The sequence below is a fragment of the Lithobates pipiens genome, unplaced genomic scaffold (genome assembly GCF_037356315.1).
Source record: "Lithobates pipiens isolate NorthernLeopardFrog02 unplaced genomic scaffold, aLitPip1_a1.2 Scaffold_23, whole genome shotgun sequence".
Lineage (NCBI taxonomy): Eukaryota > Metazoa > Chordata > Amphibia > Anura > Ranidae > Lithobates > Lithobates pipiens.
Window position 1 is genome coordinate 109,161,341 of NW_027507785.1, and position 23,161 is coordinate 109,184,501.

Here is a 23,161-nt window from a genome sequence, read left to right on the forward strand (position 1 = left end):
AACTTTTTTTGGGGGGATTAGTACATGTCTCTCATGGCAATGCCTTCCTTTTATGTCAGTTTGGCTACTATCCTTTCAAATGGCCAGAACAACAAGATCAGCCCCTCATAGACTTCAGTCAGTTTCACCTCTAAGTTCAGGTTCACCAAATTTTGAACAAGATTCACTGAACCCTTGGCAAAAAAACCTGGGAAGATTCATCCCTCACTAATGAGGGTCTTTTTTTCTGGGGGTCCAATATAATGAGTTTGTTTGTGACTAAATTAAATATGCTTTTGATTATGTAAACAGAAAGCTAGAATAGAGAAAAAAATACAAAGATTTCCATTGCTGATCTCATTCTAAACATTCTAGTTGCCTGGCTGACTGATGCTTTAATGATGTATATGTCACTCACCCAGAAAAACAATCAAAGTCACAAAAGAGACAGCACTTCTAATTTACATACGTGTTCTGGATCATTAACTCAGACAGTACTGAAGCCACAGGATCAGCATGACAGCTAGGGAATTTGTAGAAATGGCAGCCTCTTGTACTTTACGTGCGGCCCCCTAGTTACAAACATCCGACTTATAAACAACTCCTACTTAAAAATGGAGGGAGACAACAGGAAGTGAGAGGAAATCTACCCCTAGGAAGGGAAATTCACTCCTGTAAGAGTTATTATGGGAAAAAGGTATCTCCACTGATGCTTCATCACCAAGGCTTGTTTCCACAATAACCCAACATTTTCAAAATCAAATTGTCATTGGGACAGAAAGTGTGGAATCTTCTGAACAGGGGCACAGACAGCAAAACAAATGTTACAGGGGTGTTAACCCTTCCTTATGCTACCCAATAAGCTTAAAAATAGTTTTTTTTGGGTAAAGCAACACTTAAATACTTGTACCGACTTACAAACAGATTCAACTTAAGAACAAACCTACAGACCCCATCTTGTTTGTAACCAGGGACCGCCTGTATTAATACAGGCTTCCTCTAACCACATACAATAATAATTGGTAGCTTGGTGGCTGGGGCATTTATTCAGGTAGCCTTTTCCCAGAGGGGCATTATTAGTTAATAAATAATATTATCACCTGCTTGTCCTGTAGGTCTGAAGACAGCTCATAGCTCTCGGATAATGATCTGGAGCGTTTAATAGCCTCTTCTTCAGCTTGCTTGCGCAGAATGGATGTGGAATGTTGCAGCTTCGGTCGTCGTGATCTTTGCCCAGGGGATACTGAAAAAATCCCGTAGGAAGGATGGTCGTACTGCTCAGGGCTTATCGACGAGCTGTGCGTTATTGAGCCTTGATGGTAACTTGATGAGCTGTCTAGTGAAGCACCTGTTTCACCTCCAGGAACCTCCCCTTCAACACTAGAAACAAATAACCAAAAAATAGTGATAAGTTTTAAGAATAACACAGACTTTATCATTAAAACTAGACAGAGATCTAACAGAAACAGCTTTTAAATGTTGTGCACATGGTTCTGGAAGATATATATTCCAACATAAAAGGAAACGTAATAGATATCATATCACCTGATATATGATTACTGAATGCAGGTTTCATACTATGAAATGAAAGGACTTTCACAGAACAAATGCAAAGCACTTGTACAGGGTGTGTTACTTGTGTCAGTCTTATCCAAAGGTCAAAGTACTTACTGATCCTACAACTATCTGTTCATACATTTTTGGTCGCAGTCTTAAAGCTGAACTCCAGACATATATGAAAAAAAAACACCAATTTATGCAGTTATGTATTTATTCAAAAAAAATAAAAAATTATAGTAATGACGTTTTTTTTTTTTTTTTTTTTGCAGCTAGTGTAAGCATCTGAATTTGATTTGATATCTGCCTCTTGATGTTCTGTACAGCAGCACTCAAACTAGGAGTGCAGGGCCAGAATTAGGGGCAAATGAGCTGTGCTCCATGTATATGGGATGACAATGAGCCCGCTGATAGGAGAAAGCAGAGGGATAACTCTTCATTTGCTTCTGCTCCTTCACTGCCCAATCCCCGTCTTGAGGCAGGGGACGTTATATTGCTCTAACTGCAGCAAAGAAAAGTCAGACAAGCCTAAACTTTAATGAACTTGTAAGGACAGTTTTTTTAAGCTGGAGAAAGGAAAATGGGAACAAAAGCATATTTAGTGCCCACAGTGATAAATCAGATTTCTATAATTTCCCCCAAGATGTACCCTGATTGGTGACTTTGAGGCAACTCTTTCATTCCAATTTTCTTTAAATGGCCCTATTGAAGTCTTTTATATTAATGACAGGGTTATAATAAAATATAGATCAAATTCTGGTACAACATGGCCAAAGTAATGCACATATCAAAAGCAAAATTGCCACAATTGTCCATTGAAGATTCATAATACCGGGTATTACCATTTTATGATCCTGATAATCTTACACCTCTGTTCAGAGTAAATGATAGCTGCTTTGTCTCTACGTTAGGTGTCACAGATAGATAATAAAAATATGTACTTCTTAAAGTCAAAATCACAACCTTCAATAATGGACGACAGCTGAAGCCAGAAACAGCAAAATCATTATTTAAGTAGGTAACTGATCAAATGTCCTATTGCATGGTTTCAAGGATGATGTTCTTTAGAATGAACGGGCTTTGTTATTGTGACATAGATTTGTAAGGGATCATGCTCATTAATGTTTTCTGAAATGTATTTCTAAGGGTAAAGAAGTCATTCCCTTCTCCTACAAGCTATTGATCCGTTATGGATTATTTCATTACTGAACAGAAAATCTCTCTCATCTCAGAAGCCTACACTTCAGTTATACCTGAATCTTTTCATCTGCAGTAGAGTAACAGTCTTGGAAATTGGAAAAACAAATGCATTTACAAAACTGTGGAAATAGAAAATAGACATCAAAGAACAACTACAAACTTGTCTACAAATAGCAGTTGCTCAGTCTAGAAAAAGGTGTTACTACAATATGCGTAGGTCATGGATCCTAGAAATTGTATAATAGAGGTCATTATCTGTGTTTAATTTAGTATGGGTTCCCTAGAAGCCTTTATAGTTTTATTTCCAACCATATCCCTCTCTGAAGATATGTACACAGGATGTAGAAATGTCTTAAGTTCATGCCTGGCAGGCAGTACTGGATTATACGCATGTTAGGCTTCAGGCTGTGTTCTGTTCATGCCCCAGCTAGTTTAACATGAAAAACGGTTAATATATTATAGTATATAGGTATCTGTATTTTACTTCTGACATGGGTTTGTGAATCATCTCTCAAGGATTTAAATTCTGGGGTTTAAATTTCGAATTGCAGCAAGATACTCGCAGATAATGATGATGATGTTAAAACATGATGATGCTGATGATAGGGAGGGTGCATATGTATTGCCTACGAGGGGTTTGATTATCTTTAAGGAAATGTTTGCTTAAAGTGAAAAGTTACTATTGCTGTCCACCTTTTAAAAATGGGCAAAAGTAGTAAAACTGACATTTACTGACTTTAAACAGCATTGAGGTGCAGCAGTTTTAAAAGCATCCTTGCCCCTCTCCCCCTTTTTCAATATAAGTCTGGCATCACCTCTGTTTTTTAGCATCTATTCTCAGCTCAGGCAGGACAAAAGACAACCTTACAACCTGACCTTCGTGACAAGAAGAGAATAGAAGAAAATAGTTGCACATCAAGTTATTTCTGGGAGGTAAGGTGGTAGTATTATAAGAATTCATGGGTAGTGATTCAAATTATCATAGAAATTGTGAGTATTTGTTTTTAATGGTATGTGCACTAAGCCTGCATGCTGTAGAGCAGTGGTTCTCAACCTCAGTGCTCAAGTACCCCCATGTTTTTGGAACATCCCTTAGATAAAATAGCTCTTATCAATACCATGTCATTGATATTGATTTAAAGCAGCTGTGCAAAGTAAAGGAAAACCTGATAACATGGCCCATTGGGGGCACTTGAGGACTGAGGTTGAGAATCAGTGATGTAGAGAACAGTTTCAGAAGATATCTATTCCGTTCATGATTACAATGCGTTGCTTATAGTTGAGCTCAATCCACACTAAACATACAGTTGATATACACATATATGAACTGTTTTACCTCTCAAAATAGCTATCCACTATTATTAATGCACTTGTTGCCTTACCAAAATAGGTGACTTTACTTTTGTTTATCATAGATATGGAATAAAGCTTGGGTGCCTCCATTTCCTCTACCTGGGAATTGGAAAATTAAAGCACTCTACAACTGACAGCCGGACAGCCATATGCTCTCCCCTTCTGTAAGCAAGCTCCCAGTTACGAACATGTCAGAAACATAGTACTGTGCAACAGAGGCTAATATAATACAGATATCAGGACCTTATAGCAATAGTTTTTAATGCAATAATAAACTTTAGAAACTTTTTTTTTAAATGTGACCCATGCAGTACACACTGACATACATTATGATAAACTCACCATTCATACAAAGCCCACCTGCCCTGAGCTGTCACAGCTTCTGGCACTTCCAACTTTGCCTAGTCTTCCTGCTGGGTTCTCGCTCTCTGGCCTTTTGAATGGCCGGGGTTGCAATGGCATCACTCCAGTGCATGCACACAAGAGTGACTGGCGGCACGCACAGTGCTCTTTGCAATCGCAGCATACCCAGTATGCCATGTATGCACAGCGAACTGGTCATGCAGTGGTGACATCGTCAGCTGGAGCCGATATGCATTTCTCCTAAACTGTGCTAGTTTAAAATATATTTACGTTACCTACAGGTAGGACCTATTATAAGCTTTTTTTTTTATATCTCTTTATTCGTTTTTTTTACATATCCATTATACATTTCACCATTTACATTCATCGCTCAATAGGACCAATAAGACCTATTATAAGCTTACCTCTAAATTAAAAGTTTACAGTTAGGGCTTAATATCACTTTAAAATACATTTAATTGTTTAAATTAACACATCACTAGATTAAATAGCTTTTTTATATATTGATATATTTCAATGTTAAAATTAATACAGTATTTAGGATAAAGACAGCAGAACTGCTGCAATTAAAAATACAGTAATCTCAAGGTGACTTTGTACAATGTATATAAACAGCTTCACAAACCCTGTAAATATGGCCAAATGCCAGGTTTTTCTGACAGGAGAAGTTCCGGGAACTCCTCAAAGTGCTGAACCATGCTGAACCATGCCCACTCATTTTTTACAGCGCATTTATTTGACAGGCAGCCTATCATAGTGAGGTGTCCCTACCCACCTTCGTGTGTTGTTGCATTCCCAATAACATAAAAATAATCCAACAGGTAGAGTGGGACACCCTCATGATTCAAAGCGGGATTGCAAACTCAGGAACCATCAAACAGCTGTTTGACTGGACTGGGCATTTAAATATGACCATTATTCCTTTAACGTTTTCTAATCAGTGGTATAATTACCACCAAAAATCCTTTATAAATTGGTGTTACTTTAAAGCACTAAATCTTTTCATCAAAAAAAATCAGTATAAAGCAGATCTCATGCTAACTTTTATTTTAAATGGCATTTACTTTATCTGAAGGCACTGATAAAGGTCACGTTCATGTGGTCCAGAATTTCCCGTTACACAGAACCTTGTGTTTGTAATGATGAAAACATTCAAAAAAAGACTAGAGAAGAGTTGTAGCTTTTGATTTTTTCATCCCTGTGAATTGTCTCAAATGTATGCCTTTCCTTCTAGCTGAATTTTCATTTCATAACTAAAATGCCTGGGGGACTCACACAGCCTGATAATGAAAACTTCACGGAAAATACTTACCGGCAATTCTGTCACTCAAAAGCTAAAGAATATTTTTTTTTCTTTGAGAAACCATTACAAGAACTGTTAATTTTTATTGTGCAGTCACTGTGTCACTTCTGTATTACTGCAGTCTATTTTGAAAAATTAGGACAACTATTGGGCTAACAACAACAGTGCAAAGAAAAGGAGTGAGGAGTAATCTCTGTGCTTTTAGCAGCTTAGATTGGAAATCTAGCATGGTGGAAATTTCATTGCTTTGGGTTAAAGAAACAGCCTCCTACAACTGACATTTGTTAATTTTCTGGATGTGCAGGTGAAATGCAGAATAATGTGTTTCCCAGTTTCGAATTGCCCTTCTTTCTGAATACACTACAATCTGACTCACAAGCAATGTTTCATAGGAAGATATTGCATATCACAAAATAATTTAAAAAGTGCCCAGAAACGGTGATAAATTTGAGAAACTGTTTATTTTTTTTATAAAACTCAAACTACCTGATTTCAATAAACTGAATTTGGATTGGCTGCTGTCACACATTTAATGCTGACCATCAACAGTTTTTTGCACTGCCTTATGTCCTTGTACACATACACCTATAAAAGGAGACACTGAGACATTTTTTTTTTTTTTAGCAAAACCGAGTGCTAGTTCTAAAATCTGTACAAGACATCAATGCAAACCGTAAGTGATGCCATCACTCTGCATCTTGCACATTCACCGCAGTTGAAACAAAATGTGTTAAGGAGCAATTCCAGGTACAAGTGAAACAAGTCAGCAAGCCGGTAATGCTATTCATCAGTCACTGCAGCTGTGCTAAAATGACACTCAAGTTTGCCTTATAGCGTTTTCTCTAATCCATTGTAGTGAACGTACAAGATAGCACCTCCAGGAGTCACTGTAATGCAGGAGTCTCAAACCGACGGCCCTCCGGCTGTTGCAAAACTACCAGTCTCATCATGCCTCTGCCTGTGGGAGTCATGCTTGAAGCTGTCAGCCTTGCAATGCCTCATGGGACTTGTAGTTTTGAAACAGCTAGAGGGCCGCCAGGTTGAGACCCTTGTAGTAATGTGTACTGAGCAGGTATGCTGTGCCTCTGTATTTCTCTTGAGGCTTAATTTTTAGCCTTCACTGGATTGCACCTTAAACATCCTGCTCTTGAGTGTACATATTCTATTTAAAAAGCCTGGCAGAGAATATTTTTTCCAAGACTCAAAGAGGAAATGGAACAAGCAAACACTAGAAACACAAACTAAACAGAGAGTATTACATGGATAGTCGAGAAAATAAAAGAATATCTCTAGATATCTCAAGACAGTAGAAGGATCCTTCTTTCAATTATATTTCTAGCAGTCCCAATAATCTCTGTTAGGGCACCCCCTGATATCACTATTCTTTGATTTCCCCAAAGTTGTCCTACTCACTCTTGCTGATCCTTCAGTATATGATGATGCTGGGTGCAATAACGGCTGAACACACCTTCCCTATCAGTCACAGTCATAGGAGAGCTCATAGTAACAGTGTTTACACATGCACACCTCTCCCTGTATAGGATATAGCCATGTTGTGTTTTGCTTATAGAAGTGTGCAGTATATAGTTTTATGAAATGGCTATGTTAAAGAAACACAAGGATACTTACATGTATCATGTTGCAATGGAACTTGAAATTTAGAGGGGTTATATGTTATTACAGTATTTAAACATGCCAAAAAGCTATATATCCCTTTGAAATGCACCTGCTTAGTGGAGAAAAATATTTTACTGACATACTTGGGGCCCATGTCAATGGGTCTTGGGCTTCTAAAGCAGCAATTGACAACCTTTTTTCAGTTGCCACAGTCTTTAAAAGTATGAAAAATCCCAGGGCACCCCAGTCTAAAATGTAAAAAAAAAAAAGAAAAGAAAAGAAAATGTTGCCAATCAATAGGAAACCTGGGTGATGCACACAACTGCCCTGATGTAATACACTTCACATAAAAAGCTCCCTCATCACATCAGAGGTCCTCACATCACGTCAAAGTCCTCCAACCACATAATTTTCCCTTTATCACCAGGTCTTCCCATCACATCAGAGTCCCCAATCACACAGTCCCTTCATTACATCAGATTCCTACCTTTTGGCTCCTTTAGTGCAGCAGATGATGGGAGGTTGAGCAGGTCTAGAAGACTGCTGTCCTCTCCTGAATGCTAGGTTTGGTTCTGCGTGCGTTTTCCTGCCCTGGATGCTGCCATCAACAGCATAGCAACAAATGGCACAATAGGTACTACCCTAGAGTATAATTTGTCGATATGGTGCTGGTGGCTGGCTGCCTGAACTATAGCAACTCATTACGCTGATCGAGGACAAACTGGGTCCTGTGCTCACAGAACCCTGGGGAAATCCCAAAAAATTAGGGTGCCACCACATCCTGCTTGAGAATCACTGTATTAAGGGATCCATATTGAGACCATTTGACCTGCAGTTGACCTCCTGACCTGTATTTTACCAGCTTCAAGCAAGTTGTTCCATTCCCATAGACTTATAAAGCATATTTATTTTGGAGAGCAGATAATACTATTTGTTGAACGCGCTCACATTTTGTTTACTCTCTAGCACTCTCACTTTCGGTTCTGTGCCCCGATGGAATTAAAAATGTTGAATTCCTCAATACTGTATATATATATATATATAGCAAATTCTTGCTTCTACAAATCATCCAACTGCCACAAATCGGCAGGTAATAGTGGCATTACATACAGCAGACTTCAGTTCCACAGCAATAGAAGCAAAAGAATAGGATGTAAGCCATGCTCTTGACAGAGTAGTCAGATTATTTTAATTCCCATAACATACTGCATTGCAAAGTGTAGGCAATGCCAATCTTTTTCATGAGCGTTTCACAAAAGAGTGTCTGTTTTTCTGCCTGCATACAGCATAGTCCATGCTGTGTTTGGATCATATTTTAATTCATCACCAAGGTTATCATAGCATTTGGGAAAATTTCAATCAGCACATAGAAATAATTGATTACCTAAACTACGAATTGATAATTTCATGTAGCAAATACAATTACAGTGATCAACCCCCCAGAAGCAGTGCCCCCCACAGTCATGATAAAGTACTGCTGCTATCAGTTTAAGCTTCTTTCCCAGGAACCTCCGTTAGCTGGCACTTGGCCCGCTGTGAATATCTGATCATCTGTGTTCTTGGGGCACTGAGCTGTGAAATTAAGCTGACTGAGGAGCACTGCACTTTAGTTTGTTATTTCTCAACATATCACTTTACTGTACACGGGATATTTTTCTCAGAGCTGGAAGGAATTCATTTCTATTGTAATCTGTTAAAGTGTGTATATAAAATTTATTGCTGAAACAAAGCCAGTCTGCAAAGCTGAAAATAAAAATTCACATATTTGTACTAAAGCTCCATGTTAAAGAAATTTGTTACGCCATAGAGAGTGACCTTTTTCAGTCTCGCAAGCCCCACCTGTGATTATAAAGCAAACAAGAAGATTGGTATTGCCATTTTTCAGTGACTGCATGCTTCAAATCTCTTGTATCCTACCACAATTGGGGTGTATTACACTTTAGAAATATTGTTATAATAGCTATTTCAGGTAAACCAGAAGGAAACATGGGGTTACCACTGCACTCTCTTTCTAAAAATGCTATTTGCCTGGTTGTAATGGTTGCAGTAGTCTTAGGACATGCAGAAAATAAAGCATTGAAGCTAACAGATCAGCATGATAACTAGGCAACATTCACAGAGCAAGAAGGTAGGACTGGGTCCTCTTTTTGTCAGCACAAAAGCACATTTGCAATTATAGATTATTTTCTCTAATATTTTTGTATTTTTTGTATTATGTCCCTCTAGACAGCTGTGGGTCACTCCAGCAGCAGGGAAGGAACATGGTCATTAGGAGAAGTCATAGAACAATCTGTAGATCACTAAACATAATATCTTTTTGTTTTTGCAGGTTTTTGGTGAACTGGACAAGCCAACTATACCTCTTCATATGTAACACTGCACGTTGTCTCCAGGTGAGCATCATGGTTGGTGACAAGAGAAAACATATATTCATGTGGTCTTTGTGATGCATAAGCTTGGAATAGTCCCATATGCAGGCAGAATTATACTAGTAGGGTCATTATTTGGAATCATGGTGCCTCGAGAGTACAGCCTACCTGATGTAAGGGTTAATTCCAATATAGGATTCACTTGCTCTCCTGTTCAGACTCAGATCTATTTTTGGGTACCTGTGTAAGCTCAGGCTGGATAGGAGAGTGAGTGACTCCCTTCCTCCAGTACCCTTTATTGAGTGCCCTGCCCACTACCCGACACTCTGTACACCCTGAAACTTCCCTTAAACCTATTCTATACCCCTTGTATTCCCTATTACCCAGCACTCTGCATCTCCCAATGATCTGTGTTCAAAACTCATTAAATGTGAAAAATCTGCCCTTTAGGTGAATTATAAACATTAATATCTATAGGTGGCAGCACTCAAATTGCAGTACCCAATATAAAAAACAAAAAGCAAAACAGTGCAGCGCTAAACAAAAATGCCTTTAGGGAAAAGTATATATCATGGATATTTAAATAGTAAGTCCGTAACATATTATGGACATTGCTATTTATTACTCTCTCTGTATCTGCATTACCACGCACTTGTATCCTTACCCCCCCCCCCCACCCCCAGCTATCAAGGCTATCAAGCACTCTGCCACCCCTGCATCCCCCATTGCTCCATCCCCTATTAGTCAGGGGTGGGAAGCAGAGAAAGGGGAGGGATGTGGGGTTAGGAAATTGGTGGACTGTGGGTTGCCCACAGGCAGCCCATGGCAGCCCCCCCCCTGCTGATCTGATGGGGTCCACTTATTGGAGTGCTGTCTGTACCCCTTATAGGCGGCCCTATATACTACCATACTATGTATAGACATCATACCTTTGTCAGATGCTAGAAAGCATACTGTAATGTCTTAGATGCTGGACAAGCTCCAAACAGGAATGACCACATCTTGTTTTATGCTAGGGAACTACAATTTATAGGCTGAAAATGTACAGCCTGAGGGTATCTGAAGATGCTAGAGGTACTCTAGAGACACTCCCATTTTCGGTGTTCCTTTATACAGGGAGATTGTCTGATTTATCAGTTCACACTGACCCAGCACCTTATGAATGGAAGAAAAAGAATTTCCATTCTAGCTCACATGGTTATGTCATTAAGTCTCTCACACAACACAGAGCTCATTCACTTTGACAGGAACACACAGCAGTCTGACAGTAGGGCAGAGGCTTAGCTGGAGTTGCCAGAAATAAAGACTCCAAACTGTCTGCAAAATTGGTTCAGGAACAGAAGCCAATGAAATATTAAGGCTGTGGGTTATTTCTCCATTCTTACTATCCATAAAAACCTTCAGCTGCTGGGAATTAAAAAAAAAAAAAAAAAATCTAAGGAGCTGGAAATAAAGCTCAGAGTGAATGCCTAATTCTGGAATAGCACAGAATAGAATAGTAACATTCCTCGAAGACTCCTACAGTTCTTCCAACAGCTGACCTCTGGAATGTGAGCAATCATCCTAAATAAAGTACCAGACTAAAAGCAACAGATCCATCAACTGGAGCCTGAAGACCAGACTGGCTGCTAGGAGTCTGTACAAGTCCTAATACCACATCACTGGATTAGAAAACGTAATATACTTTTCTTACCCTATGATTACGGCTGTGCTTGAAATGCTGTCAAATGAAAATGACTTTTTTTTTACATGGATGACAATTTATCTCAGTGATATTCATACAGATTTTTTTCAGTCTAATTTTTGAGCTGTGAGGCTCCAGTTACCTCGCAGCAGAAACTGATGAAATGTAGTAAAGATAAGTACAAAATTTTATTTATATGCAGAATTACACATTATGATACGGGAAAGGGATGAATATTTTTCTGTATGGTGAACCAGTGGTTTGCCCAAGTCCCCTCCGCATATAAAATCATTGCACAACTCTATTCTACTGTTCTGCATGATTCATATATTTTGGATAGAATGACTGTTTATCTCAGATCTGGCCACATGCTTGTATGGCATATGTGTTAGGGTAGGCCGCTTATGAAGATGTCATATCGGGTGACTCATTTTTTCAGTGTACAGAAACCTAAATTATTTTGTACAATCCTGAAAAATCTGAAATAATCTCAATATGTTTTTATGGTTTGCTTCCACAAAATTTGGACTAGCAATCCCCTTCCCAATCACTGAAGCTCACATTGGGAGGGTTTAAGGCTGCATTCACATTTCAGCATTTTGAATCTGCCCGCGATTTCAAAGCACCAAGCTGTGAATGACAGATCGCAGAAAGCCATTCCTTTGAATGGCACCTAAAATTGCGGTGCGGTTCTGAGGTGATTGTCGCGAAATACATTTTTTGGGAGACAAACTTCACACGATGCAGGCTTCCCCGATTGCAGAGCGATTTATTGCAGCAGAAACACATGGCCAATTTTAGGTGCCAGTCAAGTGAATTCTTTCTGTGATTTGTCATTCAAACCTGGGTACTTTTAAATCTCAAGCAGAATCGCTGAAAATCTGTCCACAATTCAAAAGGCTGAGATATCAATGCAGCCTAAACAACAGGCAAGTGCTACCAACAGGCAAGTGCTGCACAAAGCATGGGCAGGACTAGGTGTGCCCAAGTGCTGATGACACTGCAAGCTTGTGCATCAGCAGTAAAAATACCAATAGCCACGCCCCCTGCAACATCTCATCCCAGGGTAGTACAGACAGAAACAGCCTACAGGGTGGCAAAGCTTCCTAGAAATTAGAAGCAGTATTGTGACCACATCTGCTGCCATAACAACGGTATTCCACGTCAAAGTACTTACGTACAACGACGGCGGGTGGTCGGAAAGTGGTTAAGCTTTGACAATAAAACCTAGAAGCTGATTGGTTAGCATGAACAGCTGCACTAGATTCTGTGTAGACCAGCTTTAGTAAATATACCCCCACAGTAAATATTTGAATAGGGGGCCATAGTATTATTCTAACACCGCAAATAATTATTTGCATCACAGGACTATTTTATATTTTTTTTAAAGTGCATTACAGATTGTGGTCTTGCAAAACATCTAAGCCATAGAATATAGGCAATAGAATAAAATGTATATAATATTAAAATATATCTATACCCACACACATTCACACTATTTATATAGTATAAAACAGATAAAGCAAAGTTGAAGGAGATTTAATTGCACATAGATCATTCAGCATCCAGAAATAACAGAGCTAAGGTCATGGTCATCTATGGAAACCGTGCCCTGGTTATTCAACCTTAAAGTAAAAATGTTTTGTATTTGTGTCAGATGAGGATGAATCATTGGGATGATTTGCATAGAGAAACACAGGATGCTCTGTGACCTGGGCCTGGCAACTGGATAGAAAAGCTCTAGATGGATGGCCCATATGCAAATTTCAGTCTTTCTAGATACAAATCATCACACTAGGCTTACAGCAACGTCTTCTGTTCACTGGGCTTGCCAGGTTCATAAAGATCATATTCAGTAAGAGCTGCTTGTGGATGATTATACACTGATGACATTAAACACGATTCTTAGATGGGCTCCTTAAAATCTCTCACAATGTAATTACATTTTACTGACGGCAAAACAATCCATTACACAAAAATTATATTTAGAGTACAATATAACCTGAATTACTGTAGGCTACATATTCATTTTCAAAACCGATGTTAACAAAAATAACACAATATTAAAAAGTGCAATAGGAATGTATTGTCTTTGGTCTACAGACAAACATCTGCCATAAGTTGACTAAAATCGTAAAACAATGTAAACTTGCAATACCAATGTAATAAGGCTTTAAAACCATGCACCATTTGGATAACTCTATAATTGAAAAGCAAAAGGTGTAACAATACCCAGGGCGGATCATGTAAAACAGCAGCAAAATATGAATATGTATACAGTGCAGGTTAGGGATGCACCGATACCATTTTTACAATGAGTACCAGTACCGATACTTTTTTTTTTCAGTACTCGCCGATAACAATTACCGATACCTATCGCAACTGTTTTGTTTTAACGTCAGCTGTCAGCAATGGTACCAAGCATTGAAAAGTTATTTATAAATGAAATCATTTTTTTTCATTTAGTGCTTTTTCAATGTGAAAGGTATAAATATGTTAATATATGTGTAAACATATTCACTAACAAAGCAAACAAAAAAAAAGTTTTAATTGTTTATCATTTAAAAAATATACGTGAAGAAAAGAAAAAAAACAGGAAATTAATAATTAGATGGAGGAGAATAGGGAGTTAATTAAGGCTGATTAGAATAAATTAAGGGTTTTTAAGGAGTTAAACAGAGGAACATTTGTTCATCCCTTTGATCTGCAGATAAAGAAACAGAAATATACAAAAAAAAACAATGTTTCTTTTTATTTTAGTGTTTCAGGGCTGAGCAATGTTGTTAATAAACATTGCCGGCTGCTTTCTTTTTTGACAGCTTGAATTACCAGGCTTCTTTAACACTGGGTAGACCCACTGACAGCTCCTCAAAGAACTGAGCCTGATTGGTTTCAGGTATCGGTGCATTTGCACGAGTACCGATGCTTGTGCAAATACTCGGTATCGGCACCAATACTGATACTAGTATCGGTGCAATCCTAGTGCAGGTAGTAGTTGATCAGTTTAGGACATAATTCCATATCATGCATTATGTAATGCTTCACTATTATGGAGGTTGAATGCAGTGTCCAGAGCACTCCAGGCATTTACATCAATGACTTGAGGTCACTGGAACAATCATAGCAAGATAATCAAAATGTTGGTTGAAACAACTCAGGAGCTGGATGCTGCTTCCATCCATGTGAACAGAGCTTTAGGGAACCAGTTCTTTTAACAAATTATAGCCAAAATCAAATTTATTTCCAAGCAGACGCCTGTGTTTCGTTGTATCTGTGCTGCTGCCATAATGTCCCTAAAATAATCACATGCAGATTTAAAAATAAAAATGAATAAATAATATTTCTGAGGATCAGATAATTAGAAAACCAATAATTATAAACTCAGCATGTGTGTAGACCTTTTGTATTGACCACTTGAAGTCTTGTCAAGAAAACCATCACATCATTAATAAAGAGTGGGCCTATTACCTTGCGTGGGTAACGCTTTACTTCTAAAATCGACCACATCATTTGGAATACACGTAAAGAACAAGTATTCCTATATGTTCTCTTTTCTATGTTTGAATTAGCTAACCTCACGGTCTTTCTCCCCCCCATAATAGTGGCTTCCTACTGCACGTCTGTGGCAGCTCCTTACATTCCTATGGTAAATTCACTACTTTACTTTACTTTAACCTTTTCTGGAGTAAACATGGGTATTACAACGCATTTAGCAAAAGCTAACATTCCACATTTAACTGTATATCACCCTTTGAAGTTGAAAAAAAATCAAGTATGTCCAGTCTGATGATGCCTACAGTAAAGCTTATGACACTCAAGTTAATTCTGCAACTAGTGACAAATTGCCAACGGTAATTTAGCTAAAAAAGCCGTCTGTGTGTCTCTATGCAATCGCTCCCTCAGTAGCCACACGCAGCAATGTGTTGTTCTGTTGCTGGTCTGAGTGCTAACAATGGGAGCAATATCTCGCTGCCTCAGTTACAGATTCCATAGAATCAAAACAGGCTGCCTCTGTCGATTTTGTGGCAGGATCGCTAGCTGCAGCGTTGCCCCCAATTGGGTCATCAGCCTAAAGCTGGGCACACATGGTTAGTCAGCGGGGTGAAAGACAAAAAATGAACAGCTTCTTACATCCACACAAGTGGGGTAGAAACAGTGTATGATGACAGTGGGGGATTCTGATTGAGAAGGTTTTCCAGCAGACCCACTCAACATAAGCCGATCTACGATTGGCCTCTCGCCTAACAGAGGACTACATACAGACTGAAATTCATCTGGTCCTGCTGAACTGGCCAAATTATATACTAGGCTTTAGCGTGGGAGAAATCTATCTAATGGAGCCCTGGATAGCAGTACAAACCTAACAACTACTCTAATCCTCCTCAACTCCATCAAAAATAAAGAACGTTTTGGCTGCACATACATTCATTTTGGTATGCTTTCCACCAAAAAATTATCCGTGATTAGAAAATTGTCAGAACCGTGAGTCAGTGGAGTATCTCACTTTCTGATCGTTCCTTCCTAAAATTGAAGAACCCCTGCATTTCAGAACTTTATCACAACAACAGATACTAGGGACCCGCCTTAGTGGAGTCATACTTTAAACCAAGTACATACTTTGTGTAGAGTTATAAACATTGCAAGCAACAATAGACATTACATACACCCTGCTCCAACCTGCACAGTGTACCCAGTAGCTGTTTCAAAGATAGCTTGTGCATATAAGATTCCAAAGACATTCTAGACCTGTTACAAACATTTACACACATAACAATAACAGTATAAGCTTCTCATATGCAAACCTTCAATCACGAAAATGTTGCAGAAATCTAACTTGCCCTTGTCAGAAGTCTGATGCTTAGAGGAGCTGAAATGGCTGACCACTCTCTCCCAGTACTATGTAACTGCTGGTGATAAATCCGGTCTCACACTGACATCACTGCAAGCACTGACAGGCTCTTTTTTTTGCACAACCCTAAATATTTTTGGCAGGTGGTATGTTTAGAAAATGTGAGAGCAAAAAAGAACATCGTAAATTTTATTATCGCATGACATTAAACAACAGCTTCATGCAAGCAGTGTGTGTGTACATATATACACACACACATACAGTATAATATATATATATATATATATACACATATATATATATATATATATATATATATATATGCACTGCTGAAGGATTTCTAAATTTGTAATTCTGTTCGGCACATCTTGTGATTTACACATGCAAATTTTCTAGTTCTGCAGACCCATAAACTCGAGTGTCCTGATCCCCGCCAATTCATCCCTTCCAAATTTATGAGATTTGCAATTAATAAGTTGCTGATCTAATGTTCTCATGATCTTGTTGTTGCACTTTAATTGGATTCCCTGTTAAACGTTCTCTGTAATTTATAGAGAGTAGTATCTAAGGATCTGTATTGGATCTATTACATTTGAGGGTCTATATGTTTAAAAAAAAAAATCTTAATCCAAAGGATCTTAATGTACTTATGAATTCAATATACTGTACAGAACTTTTCACAGTTATGTTTCAATAGTATCGATTTTGGTAAACTTCTCGTTACCAGGATGATCATTTATTTCTAAACATAATAACATAATCATTACTATTATCATTCTGATTATAAAGCCTATTTTTTATCCATCTTTTTTATTATTATTACGATTAGCATTTTTACTATATTTTGAATTAAGCCCTACCTCTTCCCTGTACCTACAATGACTCGTGCCAATCTTATTTCTAAAGTGTATGTGATCCACCTTTTCTGAAGAAGTTTCGAGCATCCAAGAAATGCGTTTCACGGTGTTTTAATATTTACAACAAAAAATGTATTTTATCTTGGACACAAGAGATCTCTAATTGCCTGTTCCATACACAAAATCCACTAACACTGAGCGTCTCTACAACAGAAGCATTGTGGGCATTTTTTTTTTACATTTCTTCACTTTCTGAGATAGTAAAGATAGAGGGACAGCTAGGAGCTATGCCAATTGAGCCTCCTAGAGATATGAGAACCTGTCATGTTGTCCACAGCGGACCTTTTGGTAGCTTTCCAGGTCTGCATGAAAAAGTTCATAACATGTGACATTACACATCAATTAAAGGGGGTGAGTCTTTTTAAATACTCACTCCCTTTTATCATTATAAGGCTCCTTGAGTTCAAGAGACTTTGCTTAGGCTGAAATGATGTCATTAGTCTGCTGAAGGAAAAAATAAGCATTTTCTCAATCCAAATGTGATCAAACTCTTAGCCCTTGTACACACGGTCGGAGATTCCGACGGAATGTGTCTGATCGGACCAGTTTGTCGGATATTCCGACTGTGTGTGGTCTACATCGGACTGTTTCCGTTGGAGTATCTGACGGACCAAGTTTTCCAACTTGTTGGTAAAATTTTCCGACAAAATGCTCCGATCGGACATACTCCGTTCATGTGTAGAGAATTCCGATCGGACAAAGTGCCACGCATGCTCAGATCAAATTCCTACACCAAAGCTATTGGCTACTAGCCTGAACATAGTCCTGTTGTAACGAAATAACGTAATCACGTCAAATTTTCCGACAACTTTGTCCGACCGTGTGTATGCAACATTTTCTGACAAAATCCGACGGACAAAATCCGAAGGATTTGGTTGTCGGAATCTCCGACCGTGTGTACAAGGGCTAACACTGCTATTGCAGAGTGGCCCTGAACCGCCTCTTCTTGCCGGAACTCTGGGCTCCTCCTATTCTCAGTGAGCCACCATAGGATGCTGCTTCCTATGGGGGGCACACCTGCAGGCTCATTCCTAAGCCAGGCTATGTGCGTCCAGTGACACACAGTGTGGCTCAGCCTCACCCACCCATTCTCTGCTTACAAAAGCCAATGGCTCCCACTGCTACTTTTATGAGCAGAGAGGGGAGACCTGCTGCAGACAGGTGCATGTAAATTTACAAGGGAGGGGGAGGCAATGCAAATACAGGTACATTTTTTTTTTACCTTAAAGGGGAGCTCCACCATAAAGTGGAAATTCTGCTCATCGGAACCCCCCCCCTCCGGTGCCAAAATTGGAACCTTTCAGGGGGGAGGGGGTGCAGATACCTGTATAATACAGGTATCTGCACCCACTTCTGGGCATAGATGCTACGCTACTTCCTGTCATCCCCCCGCTGTCTGCTGGGAAACATGGATCCCAGAGACAGTAGGACTGTCTGTATTGCACAGCGCGATTCGTGCATGCGCAGTAGGGAACTGAAGATGGCGGCGGCAGCACCCGAGAGCTGATCGATAGATTGGCTTCTGGTGCCGACATCGTGGGCACTCTGATAGGTAAGTGTCCATATTTTAAAAGTCAGCAGCTGCAGTATTTGTAGCTGCTGACTAAAAAGAAAAAAAGGGCGGAACTCCACTTTAAAGCAGTGTTTGCAGCTTGATAGCCGGGTCCCTACTGGGCATGCGCGAAGCACACTGCACTCTCTTACTGGCCTGGCAGCAGGGAAAAGAGGAGGGAATAGGAGGGGGCCGGACTTCTGATGTACCTCACCACGGCGAGGTCCAACGGAAGCGGGGACAGCGCACCTGTCAAAAACAGGTACCTGCTCCCCCCCCAAAAGGTGCCAAATGTGGCACCAGAGGGGGGATACAGATAAGTGGAAGTTCCACTTTTGGGTGGAACTTCGCTTTAATGTAGATAAGGCATTGAAGTAAAAAACTTGTACAGCCTTTAGAAGCACTTTAAAATGCCAGTTTTGGATAAACTGTTCCAAACTCAGAGTTGAAAATCGTTCTTGCATTATCCAATAATGGTAACTCTGGTGACATTTTATACAATCTTGCAATATACCGATAATGTTGTGGTTGATTAATATATTTTTAGTTCTACAAATGTTTGCATGAGCTGATAAAATGTAAATAACTTTTAGAAACTTTGCATTTTGACAAATATATGCCTTCAGAGGAAGAGGCTGTAGTTTCTCTATAAATAGAGCTTTCTGAGTATACTGGCGTCAGCTGCTCTATTCTGACAAAACCAGCAACAACTGCTAAAGTGGATTGTTCACACCCAGTATGAAGTGCACTTTTTTGGGGACCTCACATGTAAATTTAGTTCAGGATGGTAACTTATGCAAAAACTTGATGGGTAAATGTTGATGACCTCAAAGCTCCTTCTAATAATGATGATCTGGCCAAACAGCTGCAGAAGGCATGGAACCTGCTTCCAATAAGCTTGGTTCTATTATGTTGGAGTTATATGACTATCTCCAGAAGATCATAATCTGGGCACATTTTCCATTTTAAGGGACTGTAATGTGAATCGCAGATGTGGGGTTCCGAGCGTTTCTGGAAAAGGCAAATATATTACATCATGGTCTCTGGCAGCTGTTCTCACGTTGGATGTTATTACCATGATGACAATGCCTGGGATTCTAATATCACAGTTAGATCTTCAAATTCATTCTATTTCATCTTTATTTTAATTTTTTCCTTTACGAAGTCTTAAAATATTTGAGTTAGGTATACTTTATTAGGAGTTCAGTCATGATACCGATCTTTGCACATTGTCACTCACTTTGTTCAGCTGGCAGAATTGTTCAATGCAATATTTTTCCTGCTTTGATTTTATCCAACTTGTACAATGTTCATATCCCTCCTACACAGAGGGGATTTGGAAACCTGCAGCAACTAGCCAGGACTTAGATGTCATTCTTTGACCTCTAACTAGATGAAATATGGAATCTTATCGCTCTATTTGCTCCAGTTTTCATGCATCATCTTCATAATTTGATTCTCCTGTATATGTAATGTGTTAAAGCAAAGCACCAGGCAGATCTGAAAAACAAGCTTTTAATGCTGCTGTGTATTCCTTAAAAAAAAAAAAAAACTAGCATAGGTACCTAAATCTATCTTGATATTAGCATCAGATATCATTGTCATCCCTCACAAACCTAATCTTGGACTGAAATCAGAAGGGCAAGCATTAGGAGACATTTAAGATCTACAGTGTGGAGGGAGAACATACTGACAGAGGCTGGGGCACACTGGTATGAGAAACGCTCCGACATTGGGAGCACATGGACACATGACGTGTTTAAATCAATGGTTTCCTATGAGAGCCATCTTGACTGGTCTGACTTTGAAAAAAGTTCCTGCACTACTTTGGTCCAACTTTGATCCTACTTCAGCCCACTGAATATCATTAAAGTCGGATCATCGTCTTAACTGATCCAACTTTGGCACACGACTTGTGCTCTGAGGATCTTGCAGGGGAACCCCACGGCAAATAATAAAAAAAAATAAAGCATAGCGTTCCCCCTCCAAGACCATTCCAGACCTATTTTAAGGGGAACCCCTACACCAAACAAAACGGTGTGGGGTCCCCCCAAAATCCATATCAGACCCGTATCTGAGCACACAGCACTGCAGGTCAGGAAAGGGTGTGGGGACGAGCGAGCACCCCAGCACCCCACCCTCCTGAACCATACCAGGCCACATTTCCTCAACATGGGGGGGTGCTTTAGGGTAGGAGGGGCCCTGCCCCCCCTGCCCCAATGCACCTTGTCCCCATGATGGGGACAAGGGCCTCTTCCCAACATTACCCGGGGCATGAAGGGGCAGTGACGTCACAATGGTGTGGTGACATCACTAGGGGGCAGGGCCTTCGGATTACGTCACCGGATGGCCATGCCCCATGGCTATATAAGTAATGGCACTCAGCAGACCCAGCATTACAGCAGCGGGAGAGAGCGTCGAGAGAACATCAGAGGAAGAACAGAGGGAGAAGAGAGGGATAAGACAGCGGAGTGAGGAGACTGGGAGAGGGAGAAGATAGCAGAGAGAGGAGAACTGGCAGCTGTAGAAGACATCAGCAGAGGCAGAAGAACCAGAGGATGAAAACATCACTGGAGGGAGAAGGAACTGGAAGGAGAAGAGACACCAGAACTGCTTTAATAAATTACTTTGTCAAAAACCTGTGTGCTGTTTTTATTTTTGAGACTTTTTTTTAGGTGAATGGGTAGGGGTACAATGTAGTGGGCAGGGTTGTCGGGAAGAGGCCCTTGTCCCTTTCAACAGGTGGACAAGGTGCTTTTGGGGGGGGGGGGATGCAGGGCCCCACTGGCCCCAAAGCATCCAAACTACATGTTGAGGGCATGTGGTTTGGGGGGTGGGGGGTGCTTGCCCATCCCCACATCTTTTCCTGACCTACGGGGTTGCATTGAAATTAGATGGAAGTCAGACTTCAAGTTCCTGGGCAGAGACGGATCCACAGTCGTACGACTGTCCTGTGGTACCAGTGTGAACCCAGCCAGAAGGAGAGCGCAGAGTAACCCGAGTTGACTAAAAACCAATGTATTGGTGCTGCTTCACTGTCTAGTCAGCAGGCTGGGATGTGATACCACTGCATTGCTTAAAGTGGCATTCAACCCAAAACCAAAAATATAATATATTGAATCTTTTACCAATCCTTAGATTAGGCTTTTTCCCTCTGTTTTCACCTGGTGATCCCGCTAGTAACACAATACCTGTATTAGAGTGCCCCCACTCTCGATGAAGGCGCACAGAGACACCTCCTGACAGCAGCACTGTTAATCTGGGAGGAGGGAAGGGTTAGATGTACTAGCACATTTAGATGCACTAACAAATTGAAGTCAAACTCCAGCTCACACTTTTTAGGCAGTTACAGTAATAAAAAAAATCCTTGTAAATAAATGAATAAAACCTGATATTGTAAACACCCATGTCAATGGTAAATGGTTCTTCTTAAGCCTCTAACTGCTACATCTGCAGGAAAGCTTCCTCTGTTGAAAAACAACAGCCTAACATGCCACATCACAAGGTGAAAATAAGAGTAGGAAAGCCTAAACAAAAAAACGAATGCAGCCACCACATCTAAGAATTGGTAAGTTGCAATATAGTAAGTGTCTGCTTTTGGGTTTAATATCACTTTAAATTAGATCTAAACCTTAGGCATAAAAAGCATTTCCATTTAGCAGCATATTACTATGATTTATTTACTGCTCCTTTATTCTTATTTTGTCCCGAAGACTCACATGTTTTTTTCCTGTAGCTCCTTGTGTCCTCGCAGCACTACCCTCATATCATGCAAACAGTCAGGTGGTCTACTGCATTGCCCCATAATTCCCTGCACTGATTGCCCCTTTTCTCATGAATGCAAGTGTCCGTGATTGAGCATTTAGCTTCTGCTGGTTACTTTATGGTGCCCATACTTGTCAATGCACTGTCCTGGTCAGGAGAATGTATATAAGGGAGGCTCCAGAGATCCTCTGCAAGGCAAAGGAGCCACCCTCTAGTGGAAATTCATGGGAATTAATTTGTGATGACAGATTTTCCAGCAAAAAGGTGCAATAAACTTAAAAGAAAAAAGGGGAACGGTAGCGACACAAGTATTTGGAGTATGCATAAAGACTATATCTTTTCTACAAGTGTTTATAAACGCTTTTACTTTAAAAGTGAAAGTGGTGTCCCCCCTCTGGCAGTGCTGTCTGCTGGCACTAAAGGAATCACAAAAATATCTACACAAGATTAACAATTTTTTTAGACATTAGCCTTTTATGTATGTGTATTTCAAGTGTATATTTAGTGGTTTGCCCAGGGTTTGTTCATATAGTATTATAAAAATGTACAACAATTCTCCTATGGTGTGTGTGTGTGTGTGTGTGTGTGTGTGTGTGTGTGTGTGTGTGTGTGTGTAAAAGCAGCTTGATTGGCCTGTTAGGAGCCTGGGGGGT

At 39.8% G+C, this 23,161-nt stretch overlaps 1 protein-coding gene across 15 annotated transcripts in view; it reads right to left on the minus strand.

The window, feature by feature from the left end:
* IQSEC1 (IQ motif and Sec7 domain ArfGEF 1) overlaps window positions 1-23,161 on the minus strand; it is a 1,458,014-nt gene that overhangs the window by 163,199 nt on the left and 1,271,654 nt on the right. For all 15 annotated transcript variants that reach the window (XM_077452165.1, XM_077452166.1, XM_077452169.1 and 12 more), the window contains one exon: window positions 1,080-1,359. In XM_077452165.1, the coding sequence (XP_077308291.1) occupies window positions 1,080-1,359 (280 nt within the window). The remainder of the gene's footprint in view (window positions 1-1,079; window positions 1,360-23,161) is intronic.